Source organism: Pristis pectinata, chromosome 35 (genome assembly GCF_009764475.1).
Source record: "Pristis pectinata isolate sPriPec2 chromosome 35, sPriPec2.1.pri, whole genome shotgun sequence".
Classification (NCBI taxonomy): Eukaryota; Metazoa; Chordata; class Chondrichthyes; order Rhinopristiformes; family Pristidae; genus Pristis; species Pristis pectinata.
This window is the reverse complement of record NC_067439.1, coordinates 3,683,318-3,703,626: the sequence shown is the minus strand read 5'-3', so window position 1 is coordinate 3,703,626 and position 20,309 is coordinate 3,683,318. Positions and strand designations below refer to the sequence as shown.

Below are 20,309 nucleotides of genomic sequence, written 5' to 3'. Positions count from 1 at the left end.
GCTGCAGCAGGTCTATTCAACTTTACACCAACTACTGACTCTGGTCAGCTGACTTCAATACGATTTTTTTCACAATTTCAAAGAAACCAACAATCACCTGTCTCATATCTACAGCCCCATTCCTGCAGAGATACACGTGCACACAGGATGATCCAAAAAAAGGAGAGTATACATTTTCTAGACAGATTATCTACCTCAGATGCCCTGATTCCTTACAAATCTCTGCTGTTTTTGCCTGGTAAGCTCAGCAGTAGCTCAGCACTCTCATGGAGTTAGAAGACCTTGGGCAAAAAACAATCTGTGGGGGGAACTCTGCAGGTCGAGCAGCATCTGTGATGGTGGGGAATGGAACAGTTGGTGTTTTCAGTCGAAATCCTGCATCAGTTCAGAGAGTAGAGAGGGGAGATGGCCAGTATAAAGAGGATAAAGGGAGTGGTGAGACAGGAGTCCGAGGTGATTGGTGAGATACCGGCCATCTCCACTCTCAGTCCTGATGCAGGATTTCGAACCAAAACATATACAATTCCTTCCCCCACTCCCCCCACACAGATGTTGCTCGACCCGCAGAGTTCCTCCAGTAAATTGTTTGTTGCTTCAGATTCCAGCATCTGCTGTCTCTTGTGTCTCTCTGGAAGATGCTGGGATCTTTCTCACCCATCACTGACCTTGTGGCCCACAGATGCCACAAATTTAAAATCCATCCAATGGCCTTTCCCACCCCTATGCATGCAACCTCCTCCAGCCACACAGCACCCTCTGTATCCCTCTAAATCTGATCACATTTTGCACACCGATCTTAATCCATTGTCAGCAGCAACACACACAAAATGCTGGAGGAATTCAGCAGGTCATGCAGCATCTATGGAGGGAAATAAACAGTCCTGAAGAAGGGTCTTGACCAGAAAAGTCGAATGTTTATTTCCCTCCATAGGTGCTGCCTGACCTGCTGAGTTCCTCTAGCATCTTGCGAGTGTTCCTCCAGATTCCAGCATCTGCAGAATCTCGTGTCTCTCCATTATTGGCAGCAATGCCTTCTGCTGCCTGGGGCTTATCCTCTGGAATTCCTTCTCTAAACATCTCCATATCTCTTTCAGGTCCACCTTAAAACCTTCATCTTCAACTGAACATTGGGTGACCCATCTTAATTCCTCCCCTTCTGGTGACAATCAAACAGACCGATTATACTCTAGTGATGCGCCCTTAGGAGGTGTCGTCAATACTAAAGATGCTTTATAAATACAAGTTGTTGTTGCTGAGGCAGCAAAGAAAGTCACAGCATCTGTGAAGCCAACCAGACGCCACATCCCTTTAGGACAGAAGAAACTGAAGGGAAATAAAAAGAGCGCACTGCATGAGGCTTTTATATGGGAAGAAAGTAAGCCTTTTGATCATACTTACACACTTCTAATACATATTTGTGAGAACAGAAACATTTGCCCAGGCAGTACTGCTGTGCGCTCTGACAACTGGAGCTTTGTGTGACTACAGTTGCCAAATCACTCCCCCCACCCTACCCGTCTCTAGGCAGAAATATTTTAAACTCTTCAGATCTCGAGTGCCAGCACAAATTGGTTTTGATTTCTCTTGCTAACGCATTCTAGTCTCTGAAGGGAAACCACTAGCAGATTTGGAATGGAAATGCTGCTGAATCTCTGCCCTCATCTCGCCACATGTTGGCAATTAGGCTTCACTCCCTGGCATGACAACAAAGTGCAGCAAATGTCAATGAATGGGCGCAGTCAGAAAGACATCGAGATATCTTCATCCTTGGTGTGTGGGAAACGTCACATTCTTTCCTCCGTGCTTAAAATATAGTTCATAATTTGTATGTATATGTTGTCTTATTAGAAGGTCTAAGGAATCATTATTTTTAACAAAGTTATTTGAGTATTTAAACATTCGGAAGATTGAAGCCTTCAAGTTCAGTTCCTACCACATACTCAATATCCTTACCAGCAATTTCACACTATTGAACTAATATGTTTGCAACTTGTGTCCTTTTTGACCCAAACCTCATACCCCATCCTTCCACGCCTTGGTGTTCCTCTCTTTGCAAGTCCCACAACTTTTCCAATATCCGAGCCATTACCCTTCTCACCTTCTGGCATCTACAGCTCACCCAAACCTCTGCTGCCAGTGACCCAACCTATTCAACTTTGTGTCCTTGCTGAACAATGACACCCAGCCTCCTGACATCTCCAATTTAACATTCAAGGCCTTTCCTTCCCTACCCTTATCCTGCCTTACACGTCCACCTTCCCTGTCTGAGACCTCTTTGCTCCTCCAAATTGGGGGTTTTCTCGCAATCCTGTCCTTCAACTGCCCCACCAACTGGTGGCCACGTATTAGCTATCTAGGCTTCGTGCTACTGAATTCCCTCTGCCTCTCTGTAACCCGGCTTTCTAACAAGGCTATATGCCATCCCTCAATACTTCATTCAGTATCAACTTCTGTGCCTCTGTAAAGTACTCAGAGTACTTTTTAATGTTGTCACCATACAATGCAAGCTGATGTTTCTGAACTCACTGAGTAATGGTATCAGTTGGCTAAACTAACTCCTGAAAATAATTTTAGTTTGCACTACCATAGCTTGGAGTCAAACATCAAGGACTTGAGCCCGACTCAAATCCTGAAGCCATGATATAGTCTGATATTTCACTGTTGTACCAAAGGAATGCTGCAGTGTTAGTTAAGGGTTAACAAGAAAATAGGAGCCCCTGCCCAACCATTCAATATGATCACAGCTGCTCTGCTCCAGCCACACTCCTCTTCTGTGCCAGTTCCCTCATCTTTCTAACATTTATCCACTTTGACATGGACCTTGTGTGTTTGTCACATTTCACAACCTGACAATAATCCTCTTTGGGCTATCTGGAGAAGAGGCCTCAATATTAACTTTGTGGATTCTGGGGAGGAGGAAAAAGTTGGCAGGAATGTAAGGCAGAGCAGACACAAGAGACACACAATCTGCTGCAGGAACTCAGTGGGTTGAGCAGCATCTGTGGGAGGAAAGGAATTGTTGACGTTTCGGGTTGAAACCTTGCATAGACAAGGAGAGGCTATATGGGATCTCTGCCCAAGTGGTCCCTCCCAAACTCTCCAGTTCTGTTTAGCTGGTTGCAATCCTCTCTTGCTCAATTTTATTCCAATTTCATGAATCAAATCAATTTATTTCACATTTCAGTTTGATGATCTAAATCCTTCTGCAAACGTTTATTGAATCCTCAATTACCACTGAATTTTCTGTTTCACTGTTATCTGCACATTTTACAAATTGCTTCTATATCCAACTTATTTATCTAGAATTGGAGCAATGGGAATCCAGGTGCTGAGCACTTGAGTAAACATCTATTATTGTCTTTTAAAGTCAAAAGCAGTTTATTTTCCAGTAGGTTACAATGCCCATTACATTTAGTCAAAAATAAACAACAATTGGGCTAACATATCTTTCTTGCCTTCTCATAGGACGCTGCCTTTGTTTAACCAAGGTGTTCATTCTGATGCCTCACCAGTGGGTCTCCCTGTAATTTAAGGCTACAGTCGCGCTTAAAACATCTAATTATAGCTGCTTGCAGATTCACTGGGCAAGTTGAAACCTTCGGCAGTGCGAACAATGATCACAGCCCCAGTGTGGGCCAGGAACTTCAACCCCTCCTACTGACTTCTAACGAACAGCTGCATTGGATAGTTGTCTGGTACCTGTTGCCCTGGAGCCACAGGAACATCAGATTCAGCAAGTGTGTGGCACAGACACGTGACTGGGTATAATCTCCAAGGTTTAGGGAGGGGATGGGGAAAGAGGGAAGTAAAGATGTGGCAGGGGCAAGGTGTGAATGGGTTTCTTTATGGACAACCCAACAACAATCATCATCAGGAAACAAAAGAGACTGCCGATGCTGGAACCTGGAGCAAAATACAAACTACTGGAGGAACTCAACGGGTCAGACAGCATCCGTGGAGGGAAATGGACAGTTGATATTTTGGGTCGAGACCCTTCATTGGGACTGGAATGTCGACTGTCCATTTCCTTCCACAGATGCTGCCCGACCCACCGAGTCCCTGCAGCAGCTTGTTTTTTTTTGCAACAATTGTCATCTGGATTTCTACACATGGAACATGGGTTGCCCAGTAGTCTCTAAACACAGATTTTAATTTTCAGATTGAAAACGGAAAACCAGAGAGAGGAAGCATGAAAGAAATCCTTGCCTCTTCTCCTCCACCCCCCTTCCCCCCTCCCCAACTCATTTCATTTTTCTGCACATCAAGATAAGCAACCACTCCCTCCACCCACCAACCCCAACCTCTGCCAATGCAGTTCTTGGGAAGAAGTGGAGAGTTGTGGCAAGAGTGAATGATTCTCCCAATACACCTCCCACTTTGTAGGGAGGTACTCGAGTGTTTGTGCAGCTCTTCCCTAATGGAGAAATCAGGCACAATCCTATGCTCTCACTCTGGGCCACAGCGCATCAACAGCACCTACACCCTGCATGAATAATATCTTTCTTCACAACACAGTGACCACCCACATTCACACCCACTGTAAAACAGAACTGCTGGCCTCATTAATCTTGGTGAAAGGGAGAAAGGCTGTAGAATTGGGATCCCTGTACGGATCTGCTGTAGTGGGCTGCCATTGTTTGGCAAACAGACAATACCCCAGGTCACAAGGAAGCAATTATTTCGGATCAAACCTGCACTGCTGCTTCCTTCAACTTTCCTGTGACTAACAGATAATGTAAACACTGGGAAGTTGAACCTCTGCATTCATCCAGGACTAATAACTTTCTCAATGCTTTATGCCAGAGAAGTTATTCCCAGGGTAAACTGTTTCTTCGAATTTAAATCAAACTAACATGTTGTTGGGATTATTGTGAAAATTATGCTATTTTATTGCCCAAAGCCTTAGCCAAGCAGGCAAGGAAAGTGGGACTGCTGGGAAAAGCATGGGTTGGTGCTTGACAAAGATGAAGCATTTCCACCAAATCAGCTTCAACTTGAGCTCATTCTGCTTATTTCGTGATTTGAGTGATATATAAAAAATCCTCCGTAATTATTATTCAGTTTGCAGAACAGATACAGTGATTGAAGGCTTCGAGTTTATTAGGACAGAGAGAAGGCTGCAGGCTGCTGCTAATAAGCAGCAATTTCCCTTACAGAATCTACATCCGGATGCTGGCTTTGAACCAAGAACCTCTGCTTTTCACTAAATCAATAGACACACCAAACATCTGTATGTGCAGAAATGTCCAAATATCTGAGCTCTGAATTCCAGCTTTCTGTGTAGGGGTTTGTGTTAACCCCACAGTATCACTGGACATTGGTAGATGCAGGTCTTATTTGATTCAAAAATCACATTTTATCTCACACGCACAAACGCAACATTAAATTCTTTTAGAAATGATAAAGTTGGTGCTTAGAAATTTTTCTGGGATTCAATTTATTCACAGACTCACTGAGAGCTGTCAGATACCTGGACCCATTCAAATCCAATTGTTTAAAAGATGCTGACTGTTAACAAAATCTCATTTGCAAGGGAACCAGAGGAAAAATCATAACCTGTGCAGAATCAATGCTGGGAGGATGGGGAGTCTAAAGCTAGAGGGCATAGTCATCTCAAGGGACTGACCACTTAGGACACACGAGAAGCAATTTCTTTTTCTCAGAGGCTGCTAGCTTTTGCATTTCTTTACTTCAGAGGGCGCAGGATACTGAGACATTAAGGATAATCAGGGCTGAGATCCTTTTGGACATTAAGGGAATTATTGGGATCAGGTGGGAAAGTGAACTTCAGTAACAGGATCAGTCATGATCTTACTGACTGATGAAGTAGGGTCAATGGCATTCTCTTGCTATTCTTTATATTACAATTTTTCCCACCAACATCCCAATTTAAAGACTCTTCATTTTATTAAGTTATTCCATTAACAAAAACAGCTTGTTTTCCTTCCACAATTTAACATCAGTTGTGCCTCAGTGAGCAGTACTCCTGCTGTAGGTCAGGTCTGGAGCTCAAACCGTGCCTCAGAGACGAACTCAAAGGCTTGAACTGCACAGTACTGAGGGAGTACTGCAGTGCCTTTTTTCCCAGCAGGGTGCTAAACCAAGACCCTGAGGCCTCTCCTGCACATGTAAAGGACCTCCTGACTCTATTCAGAGCAGGAGAATTATTGTCCCAGCCAATAACCCTCCCTCAAACCAAAAGTATCATCTGGTCTGTTATTGCATTGTCTGATGTGGGCATACTAACTAATACAACAGTGGTCCTACATCAAACCATAAGACCATAAGATAAAGGAGCAGAATTAGGCCATTCTGCCCATCGAGTCAGCTCCACCATTCAATCATGGCTGATTTTGTTTTCCAAACCCTAACCCATTCTCCCACCTTCTCCCCGTAACCCTTAACATCCTTACCAATCAAGAACCTATCAATCTCCACCTTAAATACATCAATGACGGACTCCACCGCCGTGGCAACAAATGCCACAGATTCACCACCCTCTAGATGAAGAAATTCCTCATCTCAGTTTTAAAAGGGATGTCCCTTTATTCTGAGGCTGTGCCCTCGGATCCTACACCTTCCTACTAATAGAAACATCCTCTCCACGTCCACTCTATCCAGGCCTTTCAGTATCCAGCAGGTTTCAATGAGGTCCCCCCTCAAACTTCTGAACTTGATCGAGTACAGGCCCAGAGACAAAAGTTCCTCACAGGTTAAGCTTTTCATTCTTGTGAACCTCTCTGGACCCTCTCCAGAGTCAGCACATCGCTCCTTTGATACAGGGCCCCAAAGCACTTTGGAATGCCCTAGGTCATAAAAGGCACTAAAGAATTTCCAAAGAAATTTTTCTTTCCTTCAAGGTTTCAATCACCTGATCTCCAAAGAGGAAATATCATTATTTGGGACCTGTTTTATTAAAGAGAAACTTACCAGCTTACCCTATACCCAATGCCCAGCTTCTCCTTTTGCTGGGAATGATGGCAAGATCAGAACTATCAAGACCAAGCTGTACAGATGGAAATGAATCAATACTCAGGTGATATAAAAAGCCTATTCAATTACTCTGCTATAGTGCAGCCAGTCAAATTACCCCCCAATAAGGATGGGGATTTTAAGTAGCGGACACACCTGAAGTGCTATCACCAACATGTAAATCAGGATTCATCAAGGTGACTGTAAAAAATCTTTAGGATTATGTGTTTGCAAAGACTGACCGAGAACCAACTCCTACAATAATGGGTTTGATGGCTGAATGACCTTCTCATTCCACAATTTCATACAAGGGTTGCACCACATTTCCAAACTTAGCTGTAGATGGGACAATTATTTGCTGGGGCTCTTGTTAATGTCACCGACAAGGTCAGCATTTAATCCCTAGTTGGCATAAAATTGCTGCTGTCCATAAGGTCAAGGCAGCAGTTAAGTATAACTAAATAACTTGCTATGCCATTTCAGACAACAGTTAAAAGGCAGCCACATTGCTGAGAGCTTGACTCAATACAGCCTAGGTTGTGATTTCCCTCCCTAAGCAATATTAATAGACCAGGTAGTTTTTTTTTACAACATCTATTACCTTATTCCAGCTACTGTTGTGGGTATTGAACTAGTCTCCCTTTTAACCCAAGCTTCCAGATTATTAATCAAGTAGTTTAACCATTATGCTACCATTCCTTTTATTTTCAACATCATTAAAAGGATTCAACATTAAGGTGCATTTCAAAATCTGCAGAAGAAAACCACACAGGTGTATGCTTTAAATTACACAACCCAATCATCAGAAGACAGCAGGAAATCCTTCCCCTCCCCACTGAAGCTCAAGAAAGCTAGAGTGAGTGAGAGAGAGGGGATACCATAAAGGAATTTGCATTTCTTTCCACTCATAGAAAATAATCACAAAGAAATGTTCCTCTTAACTACGAAGGTTCCAGAGCTAGACTAAGAAGCAGCACTTGTAAATTGAGAACATACACAATGGCTGTGGCCCAAGCTTCTGGATAGAGCCAAAGACAATTAATGGTGGTCACAGCATGCCAATGTTTGGTTTTAAGAACCTCAAGAGAAAGGAAACTCATGGGAGACCAGTAATCTCAGATCTGGGTGGTGGGGAGAGAATGGATGAAGCAGGATATTGCAATGATTCTGACAGTGGAGAGAATGTTCGAGACCCTGCTCAGGAGGAACACATGTTCGGAAAAACAGAAATGCAGTAAATATCAGTGCAGCAGAGAGACAAGAAAGATTCCAATGAGTGTAATTGAAAGTTAGAGAGGATTTCTCTCTCAGATATTCCTGTGTCTTGCTCGTCAAGAGTTGCAGAAGTAGCCTTCCTGCAGATCTTGCTAGTGTTGAAGCCTTAGGATCCTTGAGTAATGAAGAAAGTCAACGTTCTGGAGAGGCACAAAAGGTACCAAGAACTGAAGCCAAAAACGTCAGTGAATAAATGGTTGACAGACAAAGGATCAAAGCTGGACATATTATTGCTTTAGGATGAACTTTCAAGAGAAAAAGTAATCATGCAGAGATTTTGAGTCACCAGCTTTCATTTTCCTCAGTAATTAATGACACATAGTAATTAATGACATGTGCAAATAACTAGCAAAATAGCACAGCACATGTATTGTTACTTACTAAGGGATGGGTCAAAAAAAAGGTAATTTTTCAGCATTAGAAGTTTGACCAATTTTTTTTTATAATTACATTTGCAATTCCTCTCCATTCATTAAAAACAGATGTGTTAATAAATGCAACACATCGGCCACATTCAGCTATAGCTATGAAGTAATGCTATTTGTTTCTCTTCTTCACAATGGGATACACTGTTCCTCCGTTCTGTGCAATCAGAGGTTGCCCTCATTATGCGCTGAAACCTGCAGAGAATTTTCAGAAAGCTCATAGCCAATCAGTGTCATGGCAGTGTGCTGAAACATGGTTTCAACTTGTGGGTTTAAAAGATAATATCATTACCGACTCCTTTATATTAAATCCAACAGGGAATTCAGGAGAAATGTCTTTACTCAGAGATGTGGGAACGTGCAAATCGCTCCCAGAGGAAGTGGTCGAGACAAAAAGAAGATTCATTTAAGAGGAAGCTGGATAAACAGACAAGAGAGAAAGGAATAGAACACATGCTGTTAGGCATGCTTAAGTAAACAGTGACTTAGACCAGTAGGGCCGAATGGCCTGTTTCTGACCTCTTCAATCCTTGACATATCTTAGTGTAAAACCAAAGCCCCATGCATTTTCCCGATTGCAAAAGACTGAGCTCCAAACTGCTTGCAACATGACTCCTACGTTTTTGTCTCGGTGTATCCAGAAGATCGAGCCTGGGTACTGGATGTTTTTTTCCACCCTGCCGGACACATGTTCTTCACACTCTGATAGGAGTAGAAAGATTTGGGGGCAGAAGCAGAGAGCTGAGCGCATGACGTTGGTGTCTTGGACACGTCCAGAGGCGGGGTCTTGTGGGTGTGAGGGGGATGTCCTGGCCTGCAATTTAAGTGTTGGAAAAACAAAATTAAAAAAAAAATGAAAATAAAGCAATAATGTGTTGTCATTCTAAGCAATTCCCACCTTCCTCCCTCGGTCTTCTCATTTTTGAGGAGAAAGCTATGGTGAATGTCAAAAACACTTTGCATCTTGTCAAAGTTGACAATCCCCACACTGAACACTGATGAAGATCAGAGGGTAGGTGGTAGCGAGACTTTGCCCGATTGAATGAAATGTTCCCACCCAATGTGCCCACTCTTCACCGTGGGCCTCTTTCTGTTGTTGGTCTTGCTTAATCAACAGCTGTCTTGGCCGAGTCAGAATGCTGAGCATTAACTCCAACACCCAAGCATGAGCTGGTCTGACACATTAGTGCGCTACTTAGAGGTGGTGTATTGCCACAGGTACTGCAGGTTAGCCTAAGGTCATCTACTGCTTGGTTTGAGGAGGGGAGAAATTAATCATTCCTAATCATTACTGCCAGCTACAGGGAGTTCCTTAGCACCCTGATCAGCACTCTTCCCTCAACCAGCACTCAAGACAAATCTACTGGACATTCATTGTGTTGCCATTGATGGTATTGGCTGCATTACAGCCAAAGAACTTCAAATAATTCACACAAAGTGCCGGAGGAACTCGGGCAGCATCTATGGGGGGAAATAAACAGTTGACGTTTTGGGTCGAGACCCTTCATCAGGACTGGAAAGGAAGAGGGCAGAAGCCAGAGTAAAAAGGTAGGGGTAGGAGGGAGGAGCACAAGCTGGCAGGTGAGACCACACGAGAGGGGGAAGGTGGCTGAATGGGGGAGGGAGATGAAAAAGGAATGATGTAACAGTTTGTGCTCTTCTCCCTCCCTTTTTATTCCGGCTTCTGCCCTTTTCCTTTCCAGCCCTGATGAAGGGTCTCGATCCAAAACGTCAACTGTTCATTTCCCTCCCTCGATGCTGCCTGACCTGCTGAGTTCCTCCAGCATTTTGTGTGTGTTGCTCCAGATTCCAGCATCTGCAGAATCTCATGACTTCAAATAATTCACTGTTTATGAAGCATCATGATACATGTTTCACTAAAAGAAATTCTTTTCTTCATTAAAAATAAAATGGAATCACATGAATAAAAATGTTTAATAAAAATAATGACATCATAAATAGGTGCACTGGACGAACACACGGCTTGGTTGGAAGCTGAGGCACTGGTGCTGTACAACGTGAGGAACACTGCATACTTTACAGGCAGTGAAAGGGCACAAGATGGCCACTGAATTTAAACCCAGATTACAATGGCCCAGCACAATGTACCAAGGACCCCACCGCCCGCAGATTGAGAGGATATCAAGATATACAATTTCCTCAAATAACAAAGATTCCAAAAGATTTCTTGTGGAAAATGATTTTTTTTAAAAAAGATTTAACTGAATTTGCTCACTGACAAGCAACAGAAAAACCATTAATTTAATTTAACCAAGGTTCTTTATCTCTTTCCTTTGAGGAGGTAGATGTGCAATCCATTTGTAAGGAGTGTACAATTTCACTGTGTAAAATAGAAAAACTTGGATGCCCTGGGGTGAAGCAGCTGAAACACTACAGCTGAAAAGTGAGCTGACAGTGTTAGCATCAAAAGCTCAGCAAGTCTGTAGGATCCTCCTTTGTTTGCATTTAAGCATTAACCAGTTTGATCCAAACTAGTCAATGCTCCAAACGGAAGAACACATTAACCATTTGTCTGCTTTAATGGTCATTCCCAGGGTTACAGTAATATAAGTGACATTCAGCAAACCTATTTTTGAAAGCTAACAGGAGGGGCAACCCAGGGCCCCTGAATATGTTCCTACGCTCCTCTGAAGGATTCCATTGCCAAGTTTAAGGACTTCCTTTCCGCCTTCCTTGTTATTTCCCCTTTTTTAAAATGAGAAGGGCAGAAACCAGAAACTGATGAGCATGGGAGCAGATAATCCTGGACTTTCAATCATTCAGTGCCAAAGTTGTTAGAAACTTGACAACTGGAGATATACTGGACAAAAGACAAAAAACACATATGACTATGGCATAGAAGCTGTATTGAGACTGAGGATCTGGATGAAGGACACTGCAAGATAAACACAGTGGTGACACAAGTTACAATGCCAATTGTCAATTCCTAGCAAATGCCTCAGGGCTCTCACTAGGATTTCAACATCATTAAACAAAAAGTGAAATTAATTAACCAGTTGCAACAAACAAAATGCTGGAAGAACTCAGCCAGTCAGGTAGCATCTATGGAGGGAAACGGACAGTCGACATTTTGGGTCAAGACCCTTCATCAGGACTGGAAAGAAAGAGGGGAGATAGCCAGTGTATAAAGGTTGGGGGTGGGGGGGGGGGGGGAAAACGAACCTTGTCCATTCGTCCCTCTCCACTGATCTGTCTCCAGGCACTTATCCCTGTTTTGCTCCACCCCTTCCCCACACCAGTAACCTCACAAGAATCATGAACTATTCTCATAGCAGATGGGCAGGTCTTGGTCCTTTAATCAAAATCACTTAAACAGATTATCTAACATGATTACACGGGTGTTTCTGAGCAATTCCCACATTGCAACAGCAACTGCTCTTTAAGAGTGCTTTCGGATATCCTGAAATAACAAGAGACAGAGAAATAGCATTTCCTATTAATTAACAGCTCCGATGGTAAATTGGGAAGGAGCTCATTGTATCAATGGGAATTCACTGTACAATTAGAGATGGTCAATAAATGATGGCCTTGGGATGCCTACATCCCAAAAGTAATAAAAACTAGCTACCTGTAGCATTGTACTGGAGCCTCACTGTAACCTCGCTCCATATTCCTGTGAGGCCCCAGTACCAACACACTTTTAAGATGGGCATCTACTACAAAGGTTTGGTCACCCTGGAGCAACACACAAGATGCTGGAGGAACTCAGCGGGTCAGGAAGCATCTATGGAGGGAAATGGACAGTCGATGTTTTGGGTCAAGGCCCTTCAACAGGGCTAGAAAGACAGAGGGGAGATAAGCTGGAATATAAAGGTGAAGGGGGGGGGCAGGGGAAGAGGAGGAGCAAGAGCTGGCGGGTGATAGGTGGATCCAAGTGAGAAGTGGGGTGATAAACAGGTGAGGGAGGGGGAGAGTGGGAACGATGGGAGGTGATAGGTGGAAGTGACAAAGGGTTGAAGATGGAATCTGACAGGAGAGGACAGTTGACCATGGAACAAAAGGGAAGGAGGTGGGGAGGGGAACCGGAGGGAGGAGTGTGTGGGTGATGGGCAGATTGAGAGGGCGGGGGAGGGGAAAGAGACGGGGTGATGGGGCCCAGTGTCTGATGACACCAGGAAAGCTTAATGTGGAAATAAAACCCTGTCAGGACAAATGCATAATTTAATAACGTGGGTTAGTCACTTTGACTGTTATGTCTGTAGCACAGACGGTGGCTGGTGCTCACAAGTGTGAGGGGAAATTCAACAACAGCCCACATGGGAGGCCACCAGTGACTCAAAAGTAAAGTAAGATTCAGTTAAAACTGCAGCAATGCAAAACAGATGCCAGAAGTGAATTACAGGGCTGTAATCTGATCCTGTGGTTCAAACAGTTTTACTAATAATTTAGATTAACTGAGCCTCGTGATTAGGCTGTGGTGATACCCAGATAATCAAGCATTTACCACAGAACGTGCACTGTGCGATCTTGTTCACTGCAATTACAAGATTTTTCTTCCGTATCATGAGGTATTAACACTCATGCCAATATCCTTGAGTTTCAAGGATGTGCCGTCTTCAGCTGACCACAGCTGCCAAAAAAGAAAATGTGTTTCAGGAACACACAGCTTGGTTCACAATGCTACAGTGTATGGAACTGCTTCAGAAGGGCAGCTCTGCTATGTCGTCCTTTAAATGGCATGCGAGGAACTTGGACAACTGCAAATTTAGGAACCGCAAACTTCAGTGGGTTACAGTGAGTAACCAAACCTTCACTTTGAGGAGACAGTTTAGGATGCATCAGTTTGTCCTTATAGAAAACATGAAAAAGCCAGCAAGGAAAGGCCATATTCCACGTAGGATCACTGATTTGTGTATGTTTATGAATACTCATCACTGGCACTTCACTTCAGTGGCTACACATCAAAGCCAGTCTAAACAGTGATCGCTGAAAGGCTATTTGACTACTGAAGGCATCGTAGCCAAGACTGATCTTTCTACCCTCAACATCCACACGGGCCCATGGCCATCTTCTCCACCCTGCACCAAAGTAGGGTGACCCCTCGACAGACATTAGCAGGCAGACAACTGGACCTGTAATACATTTACCCTACAGTGTTTCATGCCCACATCTCTCAAGAGGAACGAGCTAAACAGAGGGTTGTTCTTACCTGGGATGCGCACTCTCATTGCTGTTATTCATGCCAAAGCTCGCGTTGATGCTGTTGGAAGGACCGTAGCTTTTCACCCTGTGTCCTTTGCTTTGGCCGCTGGTGTTCAATGCTGGTGACGAGTCCCTCCTCTTCTCCATGTAAGGTGGTGTACAGTCCAGCATGCGGCTGCTATATTCCTGCAGCTCGCTGTAAGTGGCTGAGGTCTGCATTGGTTTCTGCGGCTTATCTCGCCAAGGGACTGTTCTTGCAGCCTTGGTTGCTGATGTGCCCGTGGCAAAGGGACTAGGTGCATAAAGGGTGGTGTCAATGCCACTGTCACTGGATGCGCCTTTCACCGAGGCCTCAAGGTCAACCTCCATATGCTCCACGTTGTCAAACCATCTTTCATCACTGTGGCTGCTGGAGGCATTACTGGACAGCGTGTTACTGCTCGACTGGCTCGAGTAGTGGGCATCTCCCTGTTAAGGGACAGGCACAAAATTAGCATCAGAGCCACAAACCGTGCATGCCCTCGATGCAGACAGCCTGACGGGTGACTATTTTAGCCTCCAGACAAAGGGCTGAGCCTTCCATTTCTGAGCTCACCAGCTGCGATTTTCCGCTGATTAAGGCGAGCGGGTGGAACGTCACAGGCTGGGGAGCTTGGGTGCCGAACCTCGGCCCCCCTCCTCTCCTGGCCAGGTCTGGGGGTACGGAACCACTCTAAATCTTGCTTTAAAAATCACTAGTTCTTCATCACCATGATTACAGTTTGGGGAAAATGTGGAATCACAAAATCTAAATTGTGTTATTCAGACTTATTCACTAGGGGTAGTCGCATGGTGGAACAACATTTCCATCAACCAATGTTCTGAGATTGAATTAAAGATTGTAAACAAAAAAGGCATACGTACACTCATATCAGGATTATTATTGGACACTGTCTGCCAACTGTTACTAAGTGATGATTCGTACAAAACTGGTTTTCATCAGTTAAGGATAGAATGTCTTCAGAATGCAAAAGGCCTTGCTGTATAGGGTGAGGTACGCAGAGATTGAGAATTGCACTGTGCAGCTCGGTATAAACAGTGCCTTTGGGGGAGAAAGGGGCAAAAAAAAATCAAGACTTTCATTCCTATAGCACTTTACAGTCAATTAAGTACTTATGAAATGCACTGACGTAATACAGGAAACACAGACCAAAATGCACAGAGGACAATTCCACATACAATGTGATAATGATCAGGTAATCACATTCTTCTTCAGAGAAATTGGCTGAGATATAAATAATGGCCAGGCCACTAGGGAGATTGTCCCTTCTCTTTTTATCAGAAGACTGCAACTCATCTGAAATCTGGCACCTCAGTCCGTGAAGAACTCTCTCAGTATGGCACTAAAGAGTCAGCTTTAAATTTACATCCATTTCTGAAGTGGCACTTAAACCACAACCTCATAACTGGATTGAGAGTGCAACCCAGTGAACCACAGCTTGATTATCTGTTCTCTAGTAAGAGGATCAAACCAAAGAGATCTCTTAATGCAGTTGACAATGGCAATGTCTTTTGTTCAGAAATGTCAAACCATTCATTATCTGACAAGACACATACTATCAGACTACAGAAATAACGATACTTACTTTGGCATGCCTGTTGGGGGAATCCTTGCCTGCTAGCTCTTGCCTTGGGAGGCGCTTAAAGATATTGTTTCCGGAGTTTGAGTAAACTTTGGACACTGCTGGGAGATGCCACAAAGGCTCTGAAATTGAAGAATTGTAGATTTTAAATTATAGATATAAATAGCTGGCAATAAAGCAGATTATTCCAGCTCTAGAAAGCAATGGATTCTTCTGCATAATGGTGTGAAACAGGAAGAGATACAGAAGTATTAAAGAGCCAGGTAGTCTTTTTTGCGAATTGTGTTTCCACTCTCCTCACCTCAGAGTTTCTAATGAGCTGTGGTTCCATGGCAGCTGGAGACCTACAAATGATTGTGCACAGTTCTAGTCACCCTGTTATAGGGAAGATGTTACTAAACTAGAAACAGTGCAGAAAAGATTTACCAGGATGTTGCCTGGACTTGGGGGCCTGAGTTACAAGGAGAGGTTGCGTAGACTAGGCCTTTATACCCTGGAACATAGGAGATTGAGGGGTGACCCAATACAAGATCACGAGGGGCACAGACAGAGTGAAAGCACATAGTCTTTTTCCTGGGGAGGGGATGCTAAAAACAAGAGGGCATAGGTTTAAGATCAGAGGTGAGACATTTAAAAAGGGTCATCGGGGCAGCTTCTTCACGCAAAGGGTGTGCTTATTTGGAATGAGCTGCCAGAAACAGTGGTTGACGTGGGCACATTAGTAACATTTAAAAGCCATCTAGATAAGTACATGGATAGGAGAGCTTTAGAGGGCCATGGGCAATACAGTCAGCATGGACGAGTTGGGCTGAAGGGCCTGTTTCCATGCAGTATGACTCTGACTCTAAATGCAGTGAATCAAGGCAAGATTCATGGTGTGAAGACTACGAGTCTCAACTTTCTATTTAACTTAGGAACATCTCACAGCAGATTGGAACACAAGTTATATCTCAGTGACCCAGATCCCCAGTCTGATCCTCTCTGGAGAATGATGCTGGATTGTGGGGATGAAGCCTCAGGAAAGATGCTTTGGCCTTGGAAGGGGCACAGTCTACCTTCATGAGATTGAGATCAAGAATTAAAGTTGACTTGCATCCCTTGCAATTATATAGTCAATTGGAGGTCTTTAAAACAATAGGAGGGATTCTGAAGAGAAGATACAGAATAAACTAATTTTTCTGGGAAACAGAGTAAGGGGCAAAAATCTAAGAATTAGAGCAAAAATCATCCGAAGTGATATCAGAAAGGACACTTTCACACCAATGCAATTGAGAACTCTTATCCAAAAGGCTCCAGACCAACTAATATTTTCAGATCAGGATCAATATTCTTGTCAGGTGAAGGCATCGAAGATCATGAATTAAAGTCAGATAAATGGAGATGAGCTATAATTCAGACACCTGAATGGTGAAACAGACCTGGGAAGGTGGGGTTAAACCACTCCGAAGAGTGTTCATGTTCAGACATCCCAATTTTCAGATGGATTTCACAGTACTTAACCCTTTGGTTCCCAAGGCAATTGTACAGCTCTTTCTGACAGACTGGGAAAGAGCAACATTGTCAGGTACAGCCTTCCCAGCTAAACAGCTGGAGCATGTACAGTCTGACACCACAAAAATCACAGGAGTCGAGGGCTGGCAGACCACTGGAACATTACCCCAGGATGAATTGGTGCTTTCAGTTGGCGAAGAGAGGGTGGGTGGGGGAGGGGAGTGAAGAGAAAGAAGCCAGAGCAAATCTGAAGCAAGAGAACAGCTGTAATGCAAATAAAACCAAATATCAGAGCAAGTATAATTAGGACAGTCAATCAAAGGATTAAGGCCACTGTACAAAAGGATTACTGCAGCTGGATAAGGGTCGAGAGCATTTCACCTACTCCAACCACTGCAGCTTTTGCAGACATTACACACACAGGCCACACACAGTTCCAGCAAGTTAATTTAAAAACTTAAATCTCTTGATTTTAGGAAAAGGAAAAGGAAAACAAAAAATCCTTACAAACCCTAACCATCATCAGCAGCAGACTCCACACACACACAGTCTGATTTAGCTCCTGCCAGGAACATCAGCCACAAGAGATCTGCTGAAAGCTCTCATGTCCTGCAGCCACTAACAGTTTAAAAAGCTGTCCCAGTCAGATGTTATTCTTTAATTACAGCTTGGAAAGAGCTGCAATCGAGTACAAAACACATCCTTCCTTTCATCAAACTGGTTTATGATGTTTACTTAAAGGAAAAATTGGGCACAGTTGGGGGGGGGGGGGGGGGGGGGGGGGTGGGGGGATGGAGTAGTGGTTAATGCTATAAGTGAAACAACCGGACATGATCTTCTCTTGTGGTCGCTAACTTGGAAAAAGTAAAGCACTGAAAAAATTGTTGTGCAGAGTGATATATTCAGTAGAAGTTACTGGTTGTAAGCTAGCTTCGCTCTGCAGGACCTCACAGTTGTTACTGGATGTCAAAATGGTGCCTATACATTTATGAAAATCTTGGCTTTCTGCCATTTCTACTTTCATTCTTCTGTTCATCCTGCTACGCACAGCTTGCTGTGTTGAAGCCACTCCCCATATTCATCATGTAGCACTCACCCTCAAGTTAAGGTGTGCCATCACTTAACATGTAGTTTATACAATGGCCACATAAACAGAGCTGCCCACATTGGACAAGTCCTTGGTGGAAGATTATTTATAGTGGAAAGAATCAGGGGACAGAAGTGAATGTAGTCACTATTACCAAGGAGAAGGTACTTGGGAAGCTGAAAGGTTTGAAGGTGGATAAGTCACCTGGACTGGATGGACTACACCCCAGGGTTCTGAAAGAGGTAGCTGAAGAGATTGTGGAGGCATTGGTAGTGATCTTTCAAGAATCACGAGTTAGGAATGGTTGCAGAGGACAGGAAACTCACAAATGGCACTCCATTCTTTAAGAAGGGAGGGAGGAAAAAGACAGGAAATTGTAGACCAGTTAGCCTGACTTCAGTGGTTGGTAAGATGTTAGAGTCCATTACTAAGGATGAAGTTTCTGGGTACTTGGAAGCACCTGATAAAATAGACCAAAGTCAGCATGGTTTCCTTAAGGGGAGAATGAAAGGGTTAATATATGAGGAGCATTTGATGCGTCTGGGCCTATACTCACTGGAGTTTAGAAGGATGGGGGGGGGGGGGGGGCGCAGGTGGTGGAATCTCATTGAAACCTACCAAATATTGAAAGGCCTGGATAGAGTGGATATGGAGAGGATGTTTCCAGTAGTGGGAGAGTCTGGGACCAGAGGGCACAGCCTCAGAATAAAAAGATGTCCCTTTAGAACAGAGATGAGAAGGAATTTCTTTAGCCAGAGGGTGGTGAATCTATGGAATTCATTGCCACAGACGGTTGTGGAGGCCAAGTCATTGGGTATACTTAATGCAGAGGTTGATAGATTCTTGATTAGTGAGGGCATCAAAGGTTATGGGGAGAAGGCAGGAGAATGGGGTTGAGAGGGAAAAATAAATCAACCACGATTTAATGGCAGAGCAGACTCGATGGGCTGAATGGCCTAATTCTGCTCCTATGTGTTATGGCCTTATAGATGAGAGATTGTTTGTTGAGATGGAATGCTTCATTTATGAGGAGAGACTGGGTCAGTTGGGCTTATCTTCCAGGACTCAGGCTCAGGAGGGGAATCTGACAGATGTATACAAAATTATGAGAGGCATAGATAGTGCTGATAGTAAGAAATCTTTCCCTATGGTAGAGGTATCTAAGCCTAGAGGGTGTATGTTTAAGGCGAGGCAAAAGAGGTTTAGGGGGGATCAGAGGAAGATTTTTTTTCACCCAGAGGGTAGTGGAAATCTGGAACGGACTGCCTGAGAAGGTAGTGGAGGCAGGTAAATGCATACATTTAAGCAGCATTTGGATGAGAACCTGAATCACCAAGGTATAGAAGGCTACAGACCATCTGCTGGTAAATGGATTAGGCTGATAGTTACTTGATGATTGGCATAGACATAAAGGGCTGAAGGGCCTCTGTGCTATACGACTCTAAAACTAAAATTAATTAGGATTCCAAGTTGCATCAGTGGTGCAGGTGTGTTGTCCTTTTCACAAGCTGGGCTTTGAAGCGATTCGTCTGGCTGAATACCGTAGAACAGAACATTGAGAATACTACACCTTGCCAGGCTCTTAACTATTACCATTCTTATTTCGTTCTATTGTGCTGTCCTGGCTGGTTAACCCTCCGGATGAAGACTCGCCACTTGACATCACGTCATCCCTGCTGTGGTGCTCGTACAGTGGAAGTGGGCGCTGAGCTCCTCCACACCTGGTGGGGAAATAAGCAAACTTACTCCAGTTGATGAGTCCAAGCATTAAAGAAATTCGCACTCCAAGTTTTACTTTATTATTAGGAGTTACAGTACCACAATGGTTACATGACTGAATCAGTAATCCACACTGAGATTCTGCAACACAAGTTCAAATCCTGCCTTGGCAACTGGAGAACTTAAATGCAGTTAATTAAACAATTTCAGTAATGGTGATCAAGGAAGAAGTGGATTGTCCTTAAAAACTCATCTGATGCACTAATGAAGGAAACCTGTCTGATAGAAGTTCAACTACAGACCACAGCAATGTGGTTGATTTTTAACCTTTGTTTTGGCAAACCACTCAATCCTATTGAACCAGAGTGAAAACTCCTTAACTTAAGGCACTGTGCGAGACTGCAGTGGTTAAAGACCAGCTTTCTCAAGAGTATCCAAGGATATGCAGTGATTGCCAACATCGCCAATTATGGCTACATATATGAATAATTAACTTGACTACTTTTGCAATGATAACCTAAAATTTCAAGTCCCAATGTTCTGTTGAACCTAATA

General features: G+C 43.7%; 1 protein-coding gene across 1 annotated transcript in view; it reads right to left on the bottom strand.

Annotated features, from left to right (window-relative positions):
- Positions 1-20,309, bottom strand: part of sipa1l3 (signal-induced proliferation-associated 1 like 3) — a 191,510-nt gene that overhangs the window by 21,406 nt on the left and 149,795 nt on the right. The window contains 4 exon segments of the mRNA XM_052044092.1: positions 9,292-9,486; positions 13,843-14,303; positions 15,461-15,579; positions 19,629-19,776. Coding sequence (XP_051900052.1) covers positions 9,292-9,486; positions 13,843-14,303; positions 15,461-15,579; positions 19,629-19,776 — 923 coding nt within the window.